At 40.1% G+C, this 17,087-nt stretch overlaps 1 protein-coding gene across 6 annotated transcripts in view; it reads left to right on the top strand.

Moving 5' to 3' along the window:
• Positions 1-17,087, top strand: part of ZDHHC3 (zinc finger DHHC-type palmitoyltransferase 3) — a 35,435-nt gene that overhangs the window by 13,263 nt on the left and 5,085 nt on the right. For 4 of the 6 annotated variants that reach the window (XM_040593365.1, XM_040593363.1, XM_040593366.1 and 1 more), the window contains exons 2-6: positions 499-828; positions 3,510-3,634; positions 6,842-6,938; positions 8,766-8,847; positions 10,673-10,803. In XM_040593365.1, coding sequence (XP_040449299.1) covers positions 523-828; positions 3,510-3,634; positions 6,842-6,938; positions 8,766-8,847; positions 10,673-10,803 — 741 coding nt within the window. In that variant the 5' untranslated portion in view covers positions 499-522. Of the gene's footprint in view, positions 1-498; positions 829-3,509; positions 3,635-6,841; positions 6,939-8,765; positions 8,848-10,672; positions 10,804-13,490; positions 15,144-17,087 lie in introns of those variants that run through there. The other 2 variants (XM_040593369.1, XM_040593368.1) reach the window with 2 other exon arrangements.

Below are 17,087 nucleotides of genomic sequence, written 5' to 3'. Positions count from 1 at the left end.
TCTTCCACTTGCTAAGCTCCCCAGTATGTGTAGGAGAGATGTTTCCCTTCCGCAGGTCCGAAGCAGCAAAAAGGGACCCTGCAACTGTATGACAGGTCTTTCCTTTTTTCCTGCCATGACAGTGTCCAGTTCTTGCTTCAGTTGCTGCTGTGGCAGGGCCTGTTGGCCCCTACCTGATCTCTTTCTCTTCGTTAAAATACTTGTTGCCTTTCCTCTGGGGTAGGTGAGAGGTGGGTGGAGGTGGCACACTGGTAGATTTTATGTGTAATTAAGCAAATCTTAAAAGCACTTAGAGAGTCTTCTGAGTAAGGAGTGTTCTGATAAGCGCAAGAGTCTGGTTTCCAAATCCATTATTTCGTGTTTGATTTATTTAACCTTTTTGCTTTTTCAGCTCACTTTCTGCAATTCGGAATTTCCCACATGATCCCCATGCCATTATGCGAACGGAGGTCTATGTGTCTTGCAAAGCAGTGAACGCTGTTTCTGACTTTCTTTCAGATGCAAGTATGGACATAATAGCCTATGATGATTACTCCAGTCCACCACTTCAGAGATATTGAAAGGAAACCTGAATACCTCCAGCCAGAAAAGTGTGTTCCACCTCCTAGCCGCGCTTCCCTGGGAACAATGTGGTTTATTCGAGATGGCTGTGGTATTGCATGTGCTGTCGTTACCTGGATGCTGGTGTTCTATGCCGACTTTGTAGTCCTCCTTGTCATGCTAGTTCCATCAAGAGATTATGTTTATAGCGTCATCAATGGCACACTGTTCAACACCTTGGCTTTCCTCGCTTTGGCTTCACATTTTCGTGCTATGCTGACAGATCCAGTAAGTATATCTCTCTCTGTATGTCTTGGAAAGAAACAGGCGGTGTTTTTCTCGTCTGCTAGATGTTGGGTAACTTAGTTGCCAAGTGAGTGACAGATTTAAATAACTTTTTTTGTGTCAGCCTGCTGAGTGAGACTGCTGATATGGTATGCTAATTTCTCATCCCACTCGGGTCAGATGCAAAGTCAAGGACACAGCTTTAGATTCCCATTGTGTCAGAAGCTCCTCTTTTTGCACTGGCAAGGAGAGCATTTCTCTCTGACGCTGTATTTTCCCCAGTGGTAGATCTCATGTTTGTGGCTTGTCGTGTCTCAGCAAACAGGAAAGCTGGAAAAGCTGGTTTTGGTTGTCTGCCTTGGCAAGTATCGCTTCAGCAGAATGGAACAGAACATGTGTTGTTTTGAAAAGCCATGTTACCATCTCTCATACTAGTGATTTATTTGAGTGTATTGGACCATGCTGAAATAAATACTATGTGAGCATGCTAAGAGCTGACTGTTCTTAGGCAAGTGGGAAGCATCAAAGTTGTAAGATGCCCTTGTATGTCTCCATAGGACATTGGTTTGTGAGACATCTGGTCTGTTGCTTTCTCGTCTTTCAGCTAGTAAGATACAGTTTAGTATCATGATGCTTATTCTGAGTGGCCTTTGATGGTTTATTTTGCTTAATAACCTCTGTATAGTAGATTGAGTTTAAAACCCCATCTCCACTAGTTAGTGGAAGGGAAAATAAGTTTAGGCTTCTCTTGGCCCTTTTCTCCTGAGTGTTCTTGTTGCTGTTGGGAATGGTGGTGTACCTCTGATACTCTAATTATTCCTTCCAAATGTCATTTTCTACTTGAAACCTTGTTAGGTGCCATTAAAACTTCAGTGGAATCTTTGTTTCTTAGTTTCCAGCTCTCCCAGAAGCCACAATGCTGCAGAAATTACTTGATTTGGGGTAATTTCACAGTTTATGGTAAAGACTGATGAATTGCATGCTACTGCTGCTGGGCAGAACTGTAAGCAGTAGCTGAGGCTCTGAAACTTCTGGTTATTGGACTCAGGAATAGAGTCCAATAAAATGCAGCAATTTATATATAGTTTGTATCCTAGGGGTTCTTGTTGTTAATTATTTTCTGTTGTGTGGCTTTAATGCTGAGGGACCTTCAGGTCGCTGGAATTATTTTGCAGAGTTAGCAGGAACTCTTGTGAAACAAAAGCTGTATTCTGAAGCAGGCTGGGCAAGCAATGCTGGAGAAGCAGATATGATCTCTATGTAGAGTAATTGGGAAAATATATGTTAATTCCTAGTGGGTGGTGGGATTTATGTGTGTGGATGGCAAGAGCCAGTGGGCTTTTGGTTTTTTTTTTTTGTGAGGAAATCAGCTAAACAAAATAGGGGAGGGAAGATAAAGTGAGGGGATGCAGCAACTTGATCTGGCAGGACAATGTGAGTCAGGGATGAGGAAGCTGCCAGGACAAGGAACCAGGGGCATGTCTAGGATCAGAATAAAACAGAAAGCACTGCTGAGGCAATCAAACAGAATGCTTATTATAAATAAATGAATATCTGATTTCTTCAGAATAGATAGTACGTGTCATGCTCTTCAGGAACTGCTTCCTATGGCTTTTTGCTAAAAACATTCTTAAGGTTTTGAGATTTGTTGTGTACTGAAGAGAGAGAACATGAGTTGTAGCGTTTTGTGGAACTTGGTCTTGATAATTTTTAAATTGGTCAGGCCTGTTGGGATGTTTTTGTGGAAAAACCCAAAGACTGCTCAAGAAAGCCTTATAATACTGGTTTAATGTGCAGTTCTCTCATTGATGTGTATTATTCCTGTTTATTGCTGTTAGGAGGTTGTAGAGGCGTGTTAAAAAGAGACTGTTCCATCAAAAATCTGTTGAAATACTACATCCCTGTTTTTCAATATAAAAGCCTTACATCCACAGAGGTGCATTTGTGCCAGTGTACCAGCACTGATTTCATACAGCCCATTTCATGACTTTGGGGGTGGTGGTGTGTGTTTTTTCTGAGCAAATTTATCGCCCTAGAAAGGCTGGAAACTTGAACTCAGGCTCCTGCAGCGGCAATATGTTACCTGTTTAAAATCACATATCTTAAAGTGGAAATTGCACAGCTAAGAATGTGTTACCTAGTCTTATTCAGGTGGGAGGATTCTTAGTGTTCACTGTTTGAATGTTAAACCCTAATTTAAATAACAAATACACAATGGAAGCAATAGGTATGAATACACGAGGTGTTTACCAGCAACACTTAGTGCACACAATTGTACTTCAAAAGTAGCTGCTTCTACTGGAATAAAACATCTGCGGTTTCCAGTTTTGATATGAAACACTAGCATGATAGTTTTTTTGTTAGAGGTGAAGAGAGGGATTACAAGATAGGATTACAAAAGACTAATTGCTTACGTAAGGATTTATGAATATTTAAAAAAAAATCCACCAAAATTAAAGTATGTGGTTCCATATATTATTATATTGGTATGTGGTTCCATTATGTTATTCCATATATCATTTTAATTTATCTTCTGAATCTTCTTGCTCTTCTTGAAACTGATTGTAGGGAAGTTGTCATTTCTTTCTCTTCCTTCCCCTCCCCGTAGTTTTAAGTCATCCCATTGTTCTTAGCACTTGTAATGTCCACAGGTTAATATTCTGGTTTGTGTTTTTTTACTGCAGGGTGCTGTACCCAAAGGTAATGCCACAAAGGAGTTCATCGAGAGTTTACAGCTGAAGCCAGGACAGGTGGTTTACAAGTGCCCAAAGTGTTGTAGCATCAAACCTGACAGAGCCCACCACTGCAGGTAGAGTCTTTTCTGAGGACTGCTCTTTTATCAAGACTGCAAGAATTATCCAGTGTGCAGTGATCTAAATTGTTATTGAGTCTGAGACCGGAGTGGTTAAACTGAGAGACTGGCATCTGAATTCTGTTGTCAATAGTGGCAGGCACGTTCAAGCTTCTCTGAAGAAATCTCAGGGCCTTTCTGACAAGTTTTCATCTATAGCGGACTGGGGCCACTTCTGGCAAAATGGGAAATACTTAAAATGAATGCTGCCTTGACTCCAGACCTGTAATTGATATTCTGTAAATTTTCATGTAAATGTGACTTAAAAAGAGACATTATATGCTAGAATGCATAGAAATCCATAAAATGTAATGTCTCTGAAAAGGTCAGTGTCCCTTCCGTTTTTTTTGTTCACAAACCCATTTGTCTAACTGTAGCTTCTGTTTAGAAGTGATTTTTAAGTTAAAACTAAAGGTCAGGTAACCATATATATTTTTAAGAGTTCAGACTTCCACATTTCCATTGAGTACTGTGACTTTTTGTGCTTTGTGATAGATCAGTATGCCTACTGATCTGTCATATCCTTTCTTTTTCTGGTAGGATAAACTTCCCTGAAGAGAGTAGTGAGATTTTTAGTACTAAGGGCAGTGAGCAAAAAAAATAACTACTTCCTAAAATTCTGTTCTGCTTTTACAGCAAGCAAAGCTGCTTTCCAGTAAGTAGTTACTGAGTTTGCACTGGTGTCCCTTCCCTATCTACTCAAAACCCAATACGTACTGAGAGACGAGCTCGTATCAGGATTGCTGCTGATTCATGCAGGGGTCTTGTGGAGAGGGGGAATATGTGGTACTGAACAGAGCAGACTTGTTATGCTGTTTGCATTTTTCATGTTTATTTCCAGAGCTTTAGTTTGCAAATGTTTTTTTTTTGCTGTTTTTTTATTTTAATCAAAATCAGGAGTTGGTTATTTAGCAGGAGCAATGTGATCACACCTATCACTTATTAATGCTACTGTAAAATCCCCTCTGACACTTCTTCAATTATGAATGAAACTTTGAATCTAAAATGCTGTCTTGCTGATGACTCACAGCTTACGTAAATGGAAAAGACACTTTGGCTAAACACAAAACTTTGTCTCCATGGTCCTTTTTTCTATGCTTTAAGATAACTTTTTGGACATTAAGATTTGGGAAACTGATCCGCTGAGCACTAATGCTGTTGAGACTCTTCAGTCAAACTTTTTTTTTCTGGGGTAGGCAATTTATTGGACTTTAGCACATCAAGGTTGTGCACAAGCATCAGCAGGAGATGCTACTAGCTGGTATGTCTGAGTGAACAGGGTGCTTTTTGATTCATATGCTATTTTGTGAGTCCTCCATGCCCAGCAAACTGTTCCTGCCAGCATTTGGGAGCAGGGTGAGAGTGTCTAAGTATGGGCAGCTCCTGCTGCCTACAGTTTTTAGTCTTAGTTGCTGTGTTTCCTTTTCCACCAGCTAGTTTCACATTCAGCCTGTCATCCAAGTGCTTTTGGTACGCATGCATGGAATGAAACCTCTCCTCTCAACCTCAGCTGCCTCCTTCACAGGCGTGGTATTTGGCTTGACTGCTTCAGGTTGTCCCTCTGGGGAGCTAGGATCTAGGAGCAATTGAAGGGGTTGCTTGGGCATTACCTGTTCCAGAGCCCAAGCAAAGTGTGTGCACATGTACAGGCAGTAAATTAGACCACACGGAGGCATCCTCCAGCTTCATACCACCAGCCCTGCCTCCCTCCCTTCCCGCCCCCCCCCTGCTTTTTATACAAGGCATGACATTATCTGGCAGGTAAATTGTTTTTACTGTGCCAACTGATTTTAGTTCCCACATAGCTCAAAAATCATTTCAAGCTGCTTATTCTAGCAAAATGAGGCTTTTTCTGTTTTCCACTGCACCTGGGGCTGGCAGGTAATAGGGTATCCAGGCCTGCTTGAGGAGAAGCAGCTCCTGATCTGGCCTGAGGCAGGGGCCTGCCTGACCGGCCTTTCATTTAGGATCAGGGCTATAGCAACTCATTTGCTTTTCAGGCATGGCATGTATCCTTGGGGATTACCCCCTTCCAGCATGTAGAGTGAGTGCAAGGCTGTTCTGATGGAGATGCTTTCTATTATTTATTTCATACATGCTCATAAGAACACGTTTATGGTTTTGTTTGAGTTTCCCTTAAGCATTTGGGTGTTGAAGTTTATTGTTTATATTAAGGTCAAAATATTTTTTTGTTACAAGAAGAAAATAAAACTAGCAGAGCCTTCAGTCCTTTCTGTTTCAATGCTGCTGGAATTGTTCTGGATTTGTTGCTTCCTTTCTGGGTCTATTGTTTGTTTTGGGGTTTTTCTTTTTTCATATTTGATTTCTGTGCTTGTTTGTGCAATGTGGTATCAGGAGACTGCCTTTTGTCTCCTATCATATGAGAAAGCAGCACAGAAAAAGACTTTCTTTATTATGTGAGCTGAAGCAGTTACTAAGCAAGAGAGTGATGTTCAGGCAAAGTAATAATGTTTTAATTATTTGACTTCTAGCCACAACGTGCATGCTGGCAAGAATTTTAATTTTCATAGTCTGGTCTTGTGAAGTGCTTTAACATCTAATTTTACTTTGAATGTATATTGTGGTCCTGTCTTTCTGACTGACTGCCACAGCTGGTTTATGCTAGTATGTGGCTTACCTTGATGTCAAGAATCTTTTCTAATGCTTTATTTTATTTTCTTTTTTGCAATTTCCTGCTACCAGCTAATGTTGGTAAATAAACTTTAGTCTGTTATTTGCAACTGTGAAAAATGTTTTATTCATTACTACTTTTCACATCTTTCTGGGTTTTATTTCTTTTTAATCTGTGGACATTTTCACAGATCAAAAAGATTAAAACTAAATTAAATTACAGATATTTTTTATTTCCATCTGCCTGAATGTATTGTTCAAACCATATTTTGGCAGAACCACACGTGTGAGTATTACACTAAGGTGTCTTACTTGGTGTTAATTTTTGCAATGGTGATTTGATATTGTATGGTTCATTTTGAACAGACATAGTCAAGTGAGCAAACCACAAATACAAATGTGGTGACAAGTAAATTTATTTAGGTTCAAATTTCAGCTCTGATTCTTTCCTTTAATTTCTGTGTCCCCCAAACCCCTGTGAAACCTTCTGTTCCTGGAATGAAATGTGCTATAAATAGACCTGTATTCTTTCAGTGTTTGCAAGAGATGTATTCGGAAAATGGACCATCACTGCCCGTGGGTCAATAACTGTGTAGGAGAGAATAACCAGAAGTACTTTGTACTGTTTACAGTAAGTATTTTGCAAGTGGTGTTTGAGGTTGTCCAGTGAACAGCGCTGAAATGCTGCGTGTAGTCTGAGAAGCAGCTCTGAAGGCTGGCTTTCTCTCCTGTATCGGAAGAATTTTATGGGAAATTTTTGCAGGCTTCTGTTTCACTAAGTAGGGAACACACACAACTCAACAATGGGCAAAAGGCATCACAGGAAGTATTTGCCAAGGTTTTTTGAGGTTTATGTTGACAGTTGTTTAGCACTTTTTTCATAATGCAAGTAGTTTATTGTGGCGTTGAGCTCTTTGAGGTGTGGGCCATCCTTTTAGACCATACTGTGGCTGGTAGGGTCCCAGGCCATATATAGGTTCCTAAACATTGTGGTTGTGTGAGTACCTGTGGGATCAGATAATAAGAGCTATTGGCACGTCTCAAGCAAGGAGTGGGAAGTCTTCCCCTTTGGCAAGAATTATCCACCTTTTACTTGCAAGTGGTTTATTTTCGTAGTTGAAAACCAAGGAGGTGTTTGACTTTTTGTACTATATCTGTGACATCATGAGGAAGAAAACGGGAGTGTGAACTTGAATACTACATATTTCTGGAAGGGTTGAAATCTGTTTCATCAAAGCAAATATCCCGTGGGAGTAGCATGAACATTACAAGGCTGAGTTTCAGTGATGCTCTGTTTTATTAATAAACCTTTCGAGACGTCTGTAGGTTCGAGGAAGAATGTTCTTGTATTACCAAGTAACAAGAGGGAGATTTTCTGTTAAATGGAGAGGCTTACAGTTCTGTGGTGTGATTTATTAGAATGTGGATTACAGAACAAAACAAATCCCACTTCTTTCCCTTGAGCAAATGTCTTTTCACCACGAGAGTGAGCCAGGTGTTTTAATCCTATCAAAAATGGTTTCTGTTTCTGTTTAAACTGACATCTACTTTCAAGCAGGCTATATTAAGCACTTAGTGTAGTTGAGAGAAACAAAATAAGGGTTGCTGGTTTCATTCTTGGTTATTCTTTTTGAGACCTAAGGAGGTGAAAGAATGGCAGCATGCTCAACTTGCAAGGAAAACCAAAATACTTTCCTGTCACCTTTTACTGCTTCCACAGGGGTTTCTTGTAACAAAATCTCTCTCACATCTTGTATCTGCCAATCTTTGTCAGAGTCTGAGGTTCAGGAGAGTGATCTTTTTTAGCCCTGTCTTGGTGAATTGTAGTGTATGTGTAGCTTTGCATATAATTTAAAGCTTTTTGTTACAAAGCCAAGACCTAATTTAAACCAAAAAGGATTAAGTACAAAGTATTAAAGCTCGAGAGAAATTTTCCATGCCAGTGTCTGCCTCAGGGAAAAATACTTACTTAAAAAAAAATTAAAAAATCGTTTTACTGAAACTCAAGCTGGAAAGTGGGTGAAGTATGTTTTGTGGTTAAATTAGCTGTTGTGGGAAACTATAGTGCTCTCAAGTAAGGATGTAAGCTTTGACAATATGATACCTCAGTGTCAGGGTGTTGCTGTGCTCTGGAAGTTGCGCTCTATTGGGTAGAGATAAGGACAGTAAACTTTGTGGAAAGCTGCGCTGGGACACAGGGTTTTGTGTCCAGCTCGGCTTTGAATTAAGCCACCTCCTTCCTGTTCCATCAGAGCTATTAGTAAGGCCAGAATAAGTCAGTGTAATCTTTGCCTTTGCCAGCTTCAGGGCGTTTTTTTAGGGGGGAAGAGAGGGTTTGTGGGGTTGTTCGGATGTTTTTTTAACTCTTAATACTTTGCTTTATTTAAGGTGTTTGGAAAATCAGGCACTCTGGTCTTTAAACTTACCCGATACCTGTATTACATGCTTTATTTTTCAGATGTATATAGCACTGATTTCCTTGCATGCTCTAATTATGGTGGGATTTCACTTCTTGTATTGCTTTGAGGAGGACTGGACAAGTGAGTACTAACAAAATACCTCATTAAAATACCGTATTAGCCTATAAATAAGACTTACAATGTAGTTTGTTTGTAAGACAACCAACCTCTTCCTTTTATGCTGATTTCAGAAGAATGCTATCAGGGCTGTGCTATTTTTTTTTTTTTTTTTTTTAATGATCAATCCTGGTACTTCCTAATTCTTTCTGACCTGCTGGGATCTCTGTCCTGAAAAGTCCTGTTTCAGCTTAAGCCTGATACTGCCTAGGGAGAAGCTGAGATCTAGGGACACCTAGATAGTATGTGTGCAATAACCTACTGTTGACATGAGCGCAGCACTAATTTCCTGAATGCCAGCACAAGATAAGAAGAATGTGTATGCTTTTTAAAAAAGGGTGATGTGAATCATTCTTGCAAGACTGCCAGGAAAACATGCTAACTCTGATCCAAAAATCCACCCTTACAAGAACAAACAATTCCTTTTCACACACACACACACCCCAAAAAAAAAACCAACCCAAACAAGCAAAAAAAAAAAAAAGCCCAATGCTCACTGTGGAGCAGCCACTGAGTTAAATTTTCACAAAGCCAGCTAAGATACGTGTTTAAAAACACAAATGGATATAGGAAATCCTCTGGGTAATGCTGAGTCAAACAGCAAGCTGTCAAAGAATGTGTGTGCAGATGTATGTTCTGCATGTGGATTTTTCTTGAAGAGCATTAGCTTTGTTTTTCTTGGAATTCCAGTTGTATCATTCAATATTATAACTGGTTTTAGTTTATCATACTGCAGAGGATGGGTACATTTGCACATACAAACTGAATTTGATAAGGTTGTTCTGCAGTTCAGAACTTTAAGACAGCTGCCAGCTGTCACTGAGAACATCTGGATTTGACTACAGTGGTTAGGGCCATAGGGGAAGGATACTTCAAAAGTTAGTTTCCTTTGTCACCTTTCTCAGGGCCTGTTACCTGTTGGGGAGGCACTCTCTCACCTGTCCCAGGTTTAGGTGGCACAGCAGAGCTATTATGAGAGATGGATCTGTTGTTCCAGCTGCCTTGGGTTTGTGCTGATTGTGTTAGCCCCTCATTATGGTGTATCTGTTAAAGCCTAACATCTCATGAGAAAAGTAGGATTTTTTGGTGATGCTCGTTCTTGGATTTCAGAAAAATCTGGAGATGTTCTGACATTTACACACTCAATGCTGATTTTTGCCCTATAACGTTTTTCTTCATCTTGGTTTTTTCTGCTTCTCTTTTATAGTTACGTTCTCAGACTTTTTTTCAGCTCTTGCTTGAGTTTACACTATGGAGTACGAGGAAAAATAAGATTTTGACTTAATCTGCCCTTCTTTAGGCTATGACTTAGACTAGTTATGAAAGGAAGCATACTCTGGTTTTATGCTACAGAAATAATTTTTCTTGGGTTCTGACCACCAGCTTGAGATTTCTAATGGACTTTATCCTTGTGGAAGATCCATTAAGATTAAGGTTTAAGAGAGAAACTGCAGGTGAAGTGAGTAGAGTGGAGTCCTAGCCAGTGTGCTGGGGAAACACCTAAGTGGAAAAGAAAGTTGCATTATTCAAGTATTGCAGGGGTGGTTTTAGTTTTGCACTTAAAAAACCAAACAAACAAAAAAACAAACACAAAACCAAAACAAACATGCAGGAATGATCATTTCATTGTTGAATATCCTCAAGAATGTCAGAGCTTTCCTGTGCACCTTTTTGAGAATGGTGATCATGTAATTTGACAGTTTGAGTACGGAAAACTCGTGGCTTAGCAGGTGTTTTGCAGCTACTGCATTACCTGATCTCTTCCAACACTCTTGTTTTCTCTTCACAGAATGCAGTTCCTTCTCTCCACCAACTACAGTGATTCTTCTCATCCTCTTATGTTTTGAGGCTCTCCTATTTCTCATCTTCACCTCGGTTATGTTTGGGACCCAAGTACACTCCATCTGCACTGATGAAACGGTGGGTGTCTCACATGCTCTCTCCTTTACCCTGTCTCTCACTGTTTGTAGAAACAGTGAAGGGCTACAGGGTTTTACCTCGTTGCACAGGGAGTTCAGGTCTGCGTACCCTGTGAGGAAAGATCCAGTGTAATAAACTGTGCTAGGACAGTGCTGGGTTGTGCTCTCTGAAGCTTGCTGGGAGAAGTTGTGTACATCTAGGTATTGGCTGGGATGTTGTGTTGGCGGTACCTCTGATAAGGTAGGCATTGGTAACTGGGATTACTCCATGGAGACTTTTTGTCCCTGTGGACTCGAGAACCTTTTGCCTTTAATGAAGTACTTTTACATTGGTATTGTCTGAAATTCAGCTGTGTATCCCCTGGTGTCACTATTTACAGCTTTATGTGCTGGAAAGCAAAGATGAGTAGGTGGGGGAGGGAGATATAGATATATGTATATATATGCACACACACTTCTTTTAGTCTAGAAGATTTCCAGTTTTAGCTGCTTGTTACACAGCTCAAAAACTCTTGCCAGAGGGAAAAAGAAAAGGGAGTGGAATAGGCTTATGGAAACCTGCTTTGTATAGTCTGCTGCAAAGCCACCATATCATCCCCAATTCAGAGATGTTTGAGTGTGGGAGTCCATAATATATCCCTGCATTTGCCCACGTTCATAAGGATGGAGCTGGTGACTCCTGGGGATGTTCCCACACTTGTGAATACTGCCAGCCTTCACCAAGCATGCTCAGATATCTGAATTAACTGGAATGGTTGAAGAGAAGTGATGGTCTTAAAAAGAGTGACCACTCTTAGTTCCTCCCCTGCCTCCTTTAGTCTTCTTTCTTGGTCACTTGTTTGCCCATGGCCAGGTGAAGCTAGAATATGTATTTTTGCTGCCATTGGAGAGCTATGACTGTTATAGACTGCAAGAGCTCATTGCTCCTGTGTCTTTTGTGCAATACTGTTTTTTAATGCTTGGCTTCTGCAAGAGGCTGGTGTTCACACTGTGGCTTCTCTGTGTTCAGAGCAAGACTTAAGCCGTTCTTTCTGCTGGGGAGAACCCCAGGAAGAAGTATAATGTCATACAGAACAACAAGATACTGCTGAGCTTGAGTTTATCAATAGGTGTGTAAATTATCAATGCTGCCTGTGAAATAATCATCTGAATTTCTCAGTCTTTGAAGCCTGTCAAGAATTTTTAGAAGCTGCTTCCTACGCTGGGTACCCGAATATGTCTCCCGATTTTTCCCTTCTGCTCAGATTCTGGGAACTCATAGATGTTACAGGAACAGTGCCACACTCTAAAATAAAAAATGAAACATGGTCTCCCCTGTTCGGTTGTGAGGTTTTGTTTTTGTTTTCCTTTTTAATATGTACCAATAAGGATTTTGTTCTGTGGATTGTCTCATTGTTGATGTGCTAGCATTGACCTAGCTGTGTCTGGCAAGCAATCTGTTTTGGGCAGAGGATTATTTCCAGGTGAAATTCTTCTTGGTGTGGTCTCTTGCAGTGTTTACTCCACATTTTAGAGGCAGGGCTGTGTCTTGCCCTTTCTTACCTTCCTCTTCTAAGTCACTGCAAGACCTCATTCCCCATCCTGCGTATGCGCTCCCACCGGGATGGTTCCTTTCTCCCTCAAGGGACCCAGAACCCTAGTGTTTTGCTGTTGTCTCTGGAGGTGACATTTACCAGGGCTCAGCTCAACTTTTGCAGCTGACCCATGTTATGTTGTGCAGAGCTCCCAGAATCGGTAATCTGAGGCATACAGATGTATTACAGAGCATTAATCTGTAGCATGGAAGAGACATGTAGGTCAGGAGAAGCTTACCTTGCAAAAGATCTGAAGTGAAAGAACAGAGTTATCTGCCTGCTGCTGCTGCTACCTGTGGAAGAGTAATGCTCTCCAGTGACTGCACTTCGTTTTGCTTCTGTGGCAACCAGGCCTGGCTTTCCTGGAAGCCACAAATTAACTTTGTGGGTTTTAGACACAATACAGATAATTTGTATATTTTTAAATGATTGACTAGTGAATGTTTCAGCTGATTGCTTGATGGCTTATTTTTGTTCTCCCTCTAACCTTTACTAAACAATGCCAATGATTTCTCTCAAATTGGTATCTTATTAACCCTTTCTCCCTGCTGTCACCCCATGCATGTTTTAGCAGTGATTCTAATGAACATGAACAGGCACCAAGTAGACTCAGCTACACTGAGCCATGGGCACTTCCTGAACTTGCTTGGTGAATCTGGGAACATTATGGATTATCTTTGGGTTTGTGGGTTTGTTGGGATTTTGGGTTTTCTTTTTTTGTCTGCAAGCTTATAATGGTTTCCTCTAAAATTTTCTATCTGGTTTAGCACATATTGTTTTCAGCCATTAAAGCACATACTTTTGTTTGGTTTTAGGTGCTGGGTTTTCTCTTTTTTTGATTGATATCAGAGGCAATTGGATGGCAGGTCTTAAAAGGTTTATGAAGTATGTAGGCCTGAACAAAGTGAAAGTAATTTTATTTCCAAGGAATACTTTCTATCCTTAATATTTTTTTTTAGCATAAAACAATGAGAAGAAAAAGAAAGGCAGTGTAGATGCATTTTTTTATTTTCTTACTCCATCCTTTGGATAAGGGGTAACTGAGAGTAGACCTTTCCCCAGAATCAGAACTACAAAATCTGTTTGACTGAAAATGTGATATTTCTGTTTTCAGGGAATAGAACAGTTGAAAAAGGAAGAGAGAAGATGGGCTAAAAAAACAAAATGGATGAACATGAAAGCAGTATTTGGCCATCCGTTCTCTATAGCATGGCTTAGCCCATTCGCAACACCAGACCAAGGAAAAGCAGACCCATACCAGTATGTGGTCTGAGGAATTCTTGACCAGCATTTTCACTAAAATAGAAATATATTACAGCACTACTGTTACAAATTTTCCATGAATGTTTAAAACAGAAAGCAAAACAAACTTTTTTATGTCTATTACATGGCTGATAATTGCAGAGAAAAAAAAGCTCTGTGTTTCACAATTTTAGATAATTCTGTATCTCTGGCTGAAACTGCTGCTGCTTTTTTTTAATCATTTTTTTCTTTCTTGTTTTTTGTTTTTTTTTTTAATCTTGTTAACTTTACTGGCATTTGTTTCTCCCTGCTTTCTGTATGGCGTAACTAATGTGAAGGGGATCCTCTTTCTCTGTTGTTACCCACCCCTTCTGAGTAGATTCTCATGCTGTCTCCTGACTGTGATGAGCTCTGTGAAGACATATGAGTGCCAACAGCCCCACACAGCTACCTTTGGACTTCCTGAAGGAGCACACTGCTCTTTCGTAAGTGAACTTGAACGGGGAAGCAGACACTTCACTTACCAAAAGGTGCAAGACAAGAATGCTACACAGCAAGAGAGCCAGTTGACCTGGTGATCGCGTACAGTTAAAGTACTGAAACCAAACATTGCCAACACCAATTCCCACCTCACCCTACCCTCCCTTTTTCCTTCCAGCCACAGAAACGATTCCATCTTTTTGGCATTATTTTGTCTGTGCCCTCCCTCGTGTGCAGGAAGTTGTTGCCCTCCTAGGATAACTGTGGCAGATTTAGAAGACTTTGGATTATTAAATGCCTTACACTTGCAAGAAAGAAATCTAATTTTCAAGTGTTTAGGATAGCAGAATCATCTTGTTTGTATGTATTTGTCTTGGTAAATGACTTAGAGCAATGCCTGCTAAACAGTGTTAACATGAAAAACTGACATGAACGGCCTGATTCCTAACACTGATGGGATGTGTAGCTGTACAGGGTGATTGAGTCTATATTCTTAGCGTTGCCCTGATTTAGAGCTTTGTAAATCTTTTTTTATATTAATGCATACATGTGTATATGTGTAAACACATGCACATATATGTGTAAGTGTTTTAAATTGGGAAATATTTGTGGTAAGGAGCATGCATACTGTTATGAACCGTGCAGTGATGAAAGTGGGAGGGGCAGAAGGCATTCCAAAAACAGGTAGAGCCAAACCGTTCATAACTGCAACTGACAGCCTGTGTTCAGGCAGGAATTTTATTACATTTTTGGATCGTGACTCCCATGGGCTTATCAAATGAATTGCAAATGAAGGAGAAATACAAATCAGCTGTGTCCCTGACTTCCAAGGAATCTTTTCTTTCCTTGATTTAAAATAAAATGGTAATTATTTTTTTGAAAATGACCTGTTTAGACTGCTTCAAAGCCATGGGGGAAGGGAGGGATGTCAGGGAAGGAGAAATTTAATGGATGTCTCATTTTGGAAGTAATGTGAATGCTGCATCTTTTCAATCTTGTCAATGCTTCCATATGGAAAACAAATGCAATAAAACTTTTCCAAAAACTTGTTTGCTGTTCTTATTTACTGTCCTCACTTGAAACATTGGGAAAAATCTGTAATGGTTTTCTGAGCTCTCACTTCCATACACAAGCAGGCAGAAGCATTAATAGATTGTTTAAGTTTAAAATTGAGTTAATCGGTAATATACTGATCTGTTAATCAGTGGGTTTATTTTGCCACTTGGAAGAGGCTGTTAGTAACTGCTCTGCTGTGTAGGTGGGCTATTTCTGTAATCCTGCTTGCTCAGGGTTAGATCATCAGGGGTATGTTGTGGTCTCTGCTGCGGGGCTGCACAGGGGGAGCCACAGGCTGCACTTGTGCTTGGGTGGGGAGATTCTGTGAAGGAAATCTGGCCTTTGCATACACGTTTCCTTAAGGAAGAAAAGTTCAGGAAAAGTTTAGCTTTTGTTTTCATAGTGCTGATACTGCTGATAGTGGAATTATTATTATTGCATATAGTGGAATATGTATTATAAATAAATATGTAACTCTGATTTTATATGCAGTGGTGTTTTTCAGAGAATGCTCCCAGCTTAATAGTTAAGGGCTGGCTCTGTGGCCAGGATTAGTTCAGCAGGTGAGACACAGGTGCAGGGGGTAACTTGAACTTTAGAGAATCTGGCCCTAAAGCTGTCTTGACACAAAGCCAGATCTATTGAGGGGTGAGGCTTTAGTTACCTAGACAATCAAAGAATGCATCTCTCTATACAGTTCATTGCTTTAAAAATTGTTTCGATTATAAATTGCACTGGTGCACATTCCAGTTTGGGTTTATTTTAGTTACCCTTATTCACTACGCGTTTTGGAGGAAGATCAGTTAAGTTGTTCTGGCACTTTGACCGTTGTGAAAAAATGTGTGATTACTCAGTTTTTCTTGTTTCAAACAAATACAAATTTGTTCATTTGTTAAACAGCATTATATAGTATTTGAGAATTTCAGTCAAACTGGTTTGTTCTTTTTAAATGAGGCGTCATCATGGTTTGCAGAAATATCCTTTGGTGCCTGTTATGTGTGTGTCTCAGTAACCGGGGGTCCTCGGTTTTATTTGCTCTGTACGACTTGCTGGCACAATTTGATGCTATTTGAATGATACTAAATGTGGGTCAGTATCAAAACGAGAAAGGCAGACTTGCTGATTTGCTCATAGAAAGTATTTTCTTGGGCAGGACTACCTGATTTCAGGTGCTAGTTCTGTCTGAGCACGGCCAAGAGAAATTGAAGGACAAACTCAATCAGAGGCAGGGTACTTCTTTTCTGAAAAGCGAAGTGGTGCTCCAAGCAGAAATGAGCGCAAGGACCTGCCGTAGGGGAAGTCTGCCTTGATCATGATTTCTGCATCTTCCCCTTGAGAGAGAAATTGTTATAATGCTTCCCTTTTCTGTTCACTCTTTCCTTTTGGATTTGAAAAGTGTATTAAAAGAAATTCATGCATTTCTTCTAACATGCAAGAGCTGTCCCGCAGATTGCTTCTGGGTCAGGCCACGCAGCCCCCCATCTTCCTCTGGCACTGTGCAGGAGCAGATGCTGAGGGCAATAGTGGGAGAAACAGGATGTATCCTACAGCGTCACAGTGCTAACAGGTCAACCTTACCTTACTCTCCCTGCGTTTGCAACATTTTACCTCTTACTGAAACAGGATTGTCTGGTATTTTCTGTTTATGTATGTCTTCTATTTTCAGTATTTGTTCAAACCTATGTCATTTGAAATAGTCAAAGGTGATGCTTTCTGAGCCCCCTTTTTTAAGTGCCCTTGTTTTAAGTTGTGTGATGGGAAAGAGAAACAAATGTTGGTTTAATTTGAAATACAAAATTCTCACTGTAAAGTAATGGTGAGAGATTTTGGGTAAATAAATTTTAAAAAGAAGTTTCATTAAACAGTACTGAAATGTCTTGTGCATTTCTTCCATCTTCTTCAAAAAATTTTTAAGGCAAAACCTCATGCCCTA

This window comes from Falco naumanni, chromosome 4 (assembly GCF_017639655.2).
Source record: "Falco naumanni isolate bFalNau1 chromosome 4, bFalNau1.pat, whole genome shotgun sequence".
Taxonomy (NCBI): Eukaryota; Metazoa; Chordata; class Aves; order Falconiformes; family Falconidae; genus Falco; species Falco naumanni.
The sequence above is the reverse complement of the archived record's forward strand: the minus strand, read 5'-3'. Positions and strand labels throughout refer to the sequence as shown.